This window comes from Ovis canadensis, chromosome 10 (genome assembly GCF_042477335.2).
Source record: "Ovis canadensis isolate MfBH-ARS-UI-01 breed Bighorn chromosome 10, ARS-UI_OviCan_v2, whole genome shotgun sequence".
In the NCBI taxonomy this organism is placed as follows: Eukaryota; Metazoa; Chordata; class Mammalia; order Artiodactyla; family Bovidae; genus Ovis; species Ovis canadensis.
This window is the reverse complement of record NC_091254.1, coordinates 65,229,564-65,237,390: the sequence shown is the minus strand read 5'-3', so window position 1 is coordinate 65,237,390 and position 7,827 is coordinate 65,229,564. Positions and strand designations below refer to the sequence as shown.

General features: G+C 35.7%; 1 protein-coding gene across 2 annotated transcripts in view; it reads right to left on the bottom strand.

The window, feature by feature from the left end:
* Positions 1–1,696: 1,696 nt before the first annotated feature.
* Positions 1,697–7,827, bottom strand: part of UCHL3 (ubiquitin C-terminal hydrolase L3) — a 112,414-nt gene continuing 106,283 nt past the window's right edge. For both annotated transcript variants that reach the window (XM_069601772.1, XM_069601771.1), the window contains 3 exons: positions 7,557–7,632; positions 2,532–2,590; positions 1,697–1,907 (listed from right to left, as the gene is read on the bottom strand). In XM_069601772.1, coding sequence (XP_069457873.1) covers positions 1,824–1,907; positions 2,532–2,590; positions 7,557–7,632 — 219 coding nt within the window. In that variant the 3' untranslated portion in view covers positions 1,697–1,823. The remainder of the gene's footprint in view (positions 1,908–2,531; positions 2,591–7,556; positions 7,633–7,827) is intronic.

Sequence of the window (7,827 nt, the reverse complement as noted above, 5' to 3'; positions counted from 1 at the left end):
TATACATATCCACACTTTTTTAGCCCTTTTTTTGGCTGCGCTGTGCAGCATGCAAGATCTTAGTTTCCCAGACCAGGGACTGAACCCTGCCTTGGGAGGGCAAAGTCTTAACCAGTGGACCATCAGGGAAGCCCCTCTGTTTCATAGTTTTAAAACACGACTTATCTCATGTTACAGCCTCAGGAATCTACCCCAACTCAGTGAAGCATGTATAAACATCTACCTTCAACTTTATGGGTTCAGAACCTTATTATGGATCAATTTGATCTGTTTCCTAACTGCTATTCTCATTCCAGTTCATTTCTGTTTTTGTTTCTGCCATTTTTGTTTTTGGGGGTAAAATATATATACAATAAAGTAACAATTCAATGAGTTTTGCTAAATGTATATACCAGTGTAACCAATATTCTCCTAAAAAGATGGACCATTACACCAACCCTGTGTGTTGATCTAACTCTACAAATACCTTTCCACCTTCCCCCTATCCTTTTAAGTTCCTTATTAAAAACACATCCAAATTTACCCAGATATCTCAATCTAAATTACTACTAATTTTAAGACCCTAGCCATCATCATCTGTCATTGAACTAAAGCAGTGGGCTTCTCACAAGTCTCTCTCCTTTTCTTACCCCCTCCTCTCAATTTATTATCCACAAAGTAATCAATGACCTAAAATTCTAAACCAAATCAGGTCACTTTCCTGTGTACAACTCTCCAGTGCCTTACCTTCACACCTGTGCTACGTCCAAATGCCTTTTCCTGTATTCCTGTATCACTAAACTCTCCAACTCTGACCTCATCTCTTGGATTTCCCCCCTTATTTTCAATGCTTTGGTTATATGAATCTTTTTTTTTTTTCCTGGTCCTAAAACCCAGCGAGACTTCCCTGCTTTAGGAACTCTGCAGTAAATAGTCCCTCTTCTCTTCCCCACCATCTTTCTATGACTAGCTATGTTTAGCTGCTCAGATCTCAACTTCAAAGTTACCTTTCACGGAAGCCTTCTCTAACCACAATAACCTAGAGGATTCACTCAATCACTAACACAAATCCAACTTTTTCTGTATAGCTATTATTACTGGTATGTATCTTATTAATGTGCTTGTGTGTGTTTGTGTGTGTGTGTGTGTGTGTGTGTGTAGGTTCAGTTGCAAAGTACTGTCTGACTCTTGACAACCCGATGAACTGTAGCCTGCCAGGCTCCTCTGTCCATGGGATTTTCCAGACAAGACTACTGGAGTGGGCTGCCATTTCCTCCTCCAGTGGATCCTTCCAACACAGGGACTGAATCCGTATCTTTTGCCTGCGTCTCCTGTGTTAGTAGGTGGGTTCTTTACCACTTGAGCCTCCTAGGAAGCCCCATTAATGTGCTTATCATTTGTCTGCTCTCACAGGAACATAAGCTTCATGACTATGGAACTTGCTATAGTGTTCACTGTTAACTACAGCCCCCAGAACAGTATCCAGCTCATTACAAATAGATGATAATGTTTGTTAAATAAATATGTATGTTCGTACTGTGCATATGGAAATTGTGCCTGTGTACCAATAGAGACTCTCCTATGAAATTCAAAGAGAATAAGAAAGATATTGCTAGTCATCCAACAAGGCAAATCCTTCACAAGAAAGAAAGGGAAGAAAAGAACTGCAGCTTTAATTTGGGGCAAAAAATAATATAAAACACAGATTAAGTCAAAGTTTAGTTCACATAAAGTTTAATCCGTCAAGTTAATGAAAATATCAAAATTTGTGAGTTAGTGTCTGGCAGAGGACATTTAATTTTGTTGCAAATAATACAGTATTTGGTGTTTCCATTCTGGATGGGCTATGCTGCAGAAAGAGCAATGGCATTGAATCTCAGTTCATCAGGGTCACGTTCCATAAACTTCTTGCAAACTTCTATGGCATCCTAGAGGGAAAAAGGATACATAATCTTTCAGTTTAAAAACATGTGTTTTACTTACAAATGATAAATAAAATGCTTCATAGCTTCCTAATTCATAGTAATTTTATACTGCAGACTTCTTCTCTCAAATGCAAAATAACTCAGAGGACACCAGAAAAGTGAATAGCTGGTGGCCTAATTTGCTTAGTACAGAAGTATGAGATATGCTAAGTGTTCCTTCTTAAAAGGCTTTTAAGAAGGTTTTAATCTGAAAATTACATGTTTCATAGATTATAAGCCATATAATTTCTTCATAAATTTTAAAATCTTTAAAATCAAGAAACAAATGATGGTACCTTGGATTTAATGAAACATGGAATATGATGTGCAATGCTTTCAATACTACTCTTGTGGTTTTTTTTTTTTTTTTTTCAAATTTGATACTTGTTTACACCAAGAGTTTTCCAAACCTCTTTCATTGGCTGTAGATTTTTAACACTAGTTCAAATTTTTCTTTTTGGATTTTTTTCCAGAAAGCCAGGACAAGAAGATATACAGAGAAAAGTTATACCAGTTCTCTTTAGAGATGTTTTAAAGATAACAAGAATATTAATGAACTGAAGGTGGGCCAACAGGTTTTACTGTTACCTCTAATAAAGTTTCATCACTAGTTTCCCCATGGTTAATTGGAAATGGTTTTCGTCCATCTGTGGAAAAATAGACAGGTGAATGGTTAGTTGTTTGTATAGGATAATATGCTTTTTAATAATATGAACAATTAATGACATTTATTTCATTTAGAAATTTTTCCAGCTGACCCAGAAATATCCTTTATCCATGCTGTTTTGTTCTATGTGGGATCTAATCAAGAATCACATATTTTATTTAGTTGTCCTATCTCTTTAGTTACCATTAATTAAGAATGACAGGATAATGTATTAATACTTTCAACTTCCATTTTCCTCTTCCCATAGTGAGGCAAAAGTTAAAAGATAAAATAATATATCCTAGAACAAACCCTTTAAATGTGCTACATATGAATATTTTTAACACTAATGGTTATTTAGAACGTTGCTTACACGTTTGAATGTCTAACTTCATAAACAGATGCTATTAGGAATAAACACTATTGGCTTTAATTTCCTAAAAAGAATACTCAAGACTAATGTCAGCTTTTTAAAATCAGAAATATAAGAAATTTCAGGACTTCCCTGGTGGTCCAGTTCAGGAGGCCTGGGTTTGATCCCTAGTCAGGGAACTAGATCCCACAAGTTGCAACTAAGAGTTCATATGCTGCAACTAAAGATCTGGCATAGCCAAATAAACATTTTTTTAAAAAAGGAAGTATAAAAAATTTCTTTCTTCACTTTAAAGCCTTCTGATAAAGGCTCCTAAGTAAAACTGACATTTATACCAATGAAAGGGAACCCCTGCAAGGTTTATATATTACTACTACTAACCATGTACCAAGGTAGGAACACAAAATAACAATGTAAATAACCTAGGATTATTTTATTGAACACCAAGAGTATTATCACCTTGAATAAAGTAGTACTCTTGCAACACTATGAAAAAATGAAAAAGTTCAGAATTACATAAACTCATGCAAACCCAAAGTTAACTGATACTCTATATCCATAATTTCAGATGTTTTATAAGTGGCACTTCGAGTTCAAGCCATAAAACACAATCACCTCTATCATTTCATGGCTTCTAAACACAATAAAAATTTTTGAATCAATATGCATACAGTGATAGACCTGGACTAAAAGACACTACTTTTAAAGAAAAATATGAATGAAAATGAGCCAAACAAACCAAAAAGCAAAACAGGACAGTTATTAAATTCAGAGAAATAAAAAAGTGAAAAAGAAAAGTACATTAACTATGGCTCACCTGAGAAAAACATTTCTGTAGTCATAAAAATCTAAACAACTATATACTGTATAACACAGGGATCTATGGTCAATATCTTGTAATAACCTACAATGAAAAATAATCTGAAAAATAATATATGTGTATATGTATAACTGAATCACCTTGCTGTGCATCTGAAATACTATAAGTCAACTATACTTCAATAAAGTATACATATTAAAAAAAAAGAATCTAAACAACTGTAACAACAGGAAAAAAATAAGTATGTATTTTGTGATTTGGAGACAGAAGTAGGTAAAGAGTGACAAAGGAAATAGATTCTTATCTTCATTGTGGGAGGCCAAGGAATAACAGTTAGATACCCTCCCTCTCCAGCCAGGATGAAATAATGTACTGGACTAGGTTTTCCACTGAAAACAACTAAAGACCTGGACAAAATACCTGAAATGGTTGTTTTATAGACTGGGAAATATGTAACTCAGAACTGTGAGGTAAGCCTAACAGTAATACTAGCTCTCTGCCAGTGCATGAGAGGGAGACCCAAGCAGCCTACAGCCACCTTAATTAGGAGACCAAAGCAAAAGAGGGCAGAGTTTGAGGGGCGCAGAGTTCAAGGAGGCCGAGGCGGTTGGAATCTGCACAATGCCAGGAAGAAGGTAGCTACACTCTTGGGAGAGCTCCGGCTATTTGTCTGGGCCAGGCCAGGATCAGGGGGCCAGGTTGGGGCGGGAAGCAGTGTGTCTGGACTGGAGCTTTAGGCTGAGCAGCCAAGAGCTTGTTTATATATCAGGGAAGGCTTAAGTCAGAAAATACATAAAGGACAATGAGAGCAAGATTTCCCCTATTCAGAAAAGGAAGTCACAAATATGGTAACACTAGCAAAAAAGGTATAATATTAGCTTAGAATTAGAAATGTAGATGTAAATAAACGCTCTTTAATATAGAGAAACATATAACTAATTGATTGTGTGTCCATGTATATTCTTATTCACACATAGGTGTCTATTTATATAACACATACAAGTATTTACTAGCTCTGTCCTCAGAAAGCCTGAAAGTGACAGCATCTTAATACAACAAGCACCCAGATCTTGGTTCTAATCATCATCTTCCAAAAGAAAGAACCACGGCTCCTTGGAGAAGGCTTAGGCATGGAATATTAAAGATGAGCCAGGAAATGCTGTTCTACTAGAAAATCAGAAAGAGCTCAAAGAATGACAGGGACAAATTAAAAGGACATATGCCAGGAACTACTTGAAGCCCTAAGGACAAGGACGGGATAATAAAAGAAACATGAATAACTCAGTCCCTTCCATTAGTTAACCTTACAATTAGGTACAGAATGGACATATTAAATGCTATCACTACCCTCTGTTATATAATGGTCCTGCAGAGAGTCACCTGTACCGTGTCTATAATCATACAGCCTTATTTTAAAAATTAAAGGCATTCAGAAATAATTTTTTCCTTAAAAATCATATGCTGTTCTCTTAACCACTATTTTCTATGAACTAACTCAATACTTCCCTTGTTCAACATTCCTTTTAAATTAGGAATTTGCATCAGGGCTACCACCAATTCCCCTTGCAATGAGTCAGTAACTGTCCATTTTAACTTGTCTTGTATTAATATTTATCCCTATCCTCTATGACATCTCAAAGATTCCCGCTATTCTTTAGAGCCCGGAAATTCTTTTAAACTCATTTAAAGAATGTAATTCCCAAAGGGCTCTAATTCTCTGTCAGCCACATTGATCATTCTTCCTGCTAAAGAATACTTGAACCAAACAAGACCTTAGTAGTTCTGCCTTTCTTTTCTGATGTTCTTACTTCAAGCCAATTTTAAGATCCTTTCATGTTGATCTTGGCGTGCTACAAAAGAGAACCATTCCTGCATATGTAGCCAACCCTTGATATATGTCTTTCCTTCCACTGCCCTTTAGCCTCTGAGCTCAGAGAGCCAGCTCATCAGTCAAACTGGGTTTTCAGACAATGTATTCCTTCTCACTGAGATAATCACAGATTTTTTTCTTCTAAGTATCCTTCACTGTTGTTTGTTCTATTATTAAGCCTCCCATTCTGAAAGTCATCATTACATTTTTATAATCTCTGGTTATGGGTCATATTTATCACTCCTCTGGCCTTTCCTAAATCTATGAGAATGTGTCTGACCAGTCTCAGCACTCTCTTTAGACCTCCACTTCTACCAGTTAGTCTTTAAAAAAATATATATATAAATATATATATCTTTATCTTTATTATTTCTTTTGGCTGTGCTGGGTCTTCGCTGCTGTGTTTCTCTAGTGGCAAGTGAGGGCTACTCTCTAGTGGCAGTGCAAAGGTTTCTGTTGTTGAAGAGCAGAGGCTCTAGGATACTAGGCCTCAGCAGTTGCAGCACATGGGCGCAACAGCTGTGGCTCCCGAGCTTAGGAGCACAGGCTCGATAGCTGGGGTGCATGGGCTTAGCTGATCTGCGTCATGCGGTATCCTCCCAGATGAGGAATGGAACCTGTGTCTTCTGCATTGGCAGGTGCATTCTTTACCACTGAGACACCAGGGAAGGCGTACTAGTTATTCTTTAAGAGTGGAAACTAGCTTCCAGCAATCAGACATTTCAAATCCCCGATTGCTATTACATCTTATCTTTATGTAAGTTCCAGAGACTGAATTAAGAAAGCATACTGTCTAAATTGCCCCGCAGGTCTCGGATACTCCTGTGACAATGACTTCATTTTAGCTTGATTTCCTACTCAAATCACTGTACTACTGTGGATGATCCACGGCTGTACACTTCTTTCCTTTCCTTGTCCCCTTTAACAGAGCCCCTTCTTTTAAATAAAGTATATGATTCTGTTCTGTATTCCAAATATAAAATCCATCTAAATTTCATGGATCACGTTTACAGTCACACTCAGAGTCCTTTCTGAACTTTTCTGTCTTTATATAGGAAAAGGAAATCGTGAAAGTGTAAAGTTAATATTTACCAGCAAATGAGGAGAGAACTAAAAATCATGGTATCCAGAAACTGAAAAGGACTTCACTCTTTTGTTTTCTTTATTTAGTCTTTTTTCTAATCTAAGAAGTTTTCATAGAGGGCTCATAAGTACTGTAAGTATTATGAAAGAATCATAACAAGCTTATTCTGCTTGAATGACCCTATTAAAATTAGAAGAATCTCTAAATAGTCCCTGAAGTAGTCCATTGATATTTATACTTTTAAAAGATAAATGCAGGTATAGGCCAATACCAAGTAATTAATCATAGGGACTTTGACACATGCCTGAAGGAACTGTTGCCAGAAAACATAGATTCCTGTAAAGTCTTTTGAAAAATCAGATATGATACAAAAGCATGTTACAAAAGCTTAAACACTAGTGATACTCATCACTGAATATACACAGTAATCATTATGAATAACAAACTATGTTTTAAAACTAGTTTCAGGATCAAGAAACTAATTTTAAATGGTCATCCAAGATGTTGCTGATACCAATTCAAAAATTTAGTAAAGAATTCTGAAGTGATTATAGGAGTTTCCTATAATAATTTTTACTTGCCTGTTTTACAAAGGTGTTTGCAAGCTTTCTTGAATTATATTAATAAGTCACTTGAAAAGTAAAACACTTTTACTTTTTCTAGTAAGAAATCTTAAGCAGAAAACTGTTATTATGCCAACTCAGTGCTGAAAGGTAATCAATTTAAGTGAACACAATAAATATCAACAGTCATGTTTTTATAAATACAGATTTTCCCATTTACTATTTTTCTCCCCAGGATAAATTAAAATAGTTCTTACCTAATTCATAGAGATGCCCATCTACATGAACTAATGCAATAAAATGAAGATCTACTTTTTCATCTATATTTGGTGCCTAGGAGGGGAAAATACATAGTATGTATGTTAGTAGTCAAAACAAATCAATCAACTTACATGTAAACACATATAAATAATATTAAATGACATGAAAAACATTTATAACAATATGATTCAAGGCTTAGTCTTTGATATGGTGGACAGAGAGTGAACATGCCTACCTTTATAACAAATGTGTTCACCTATCAACAAG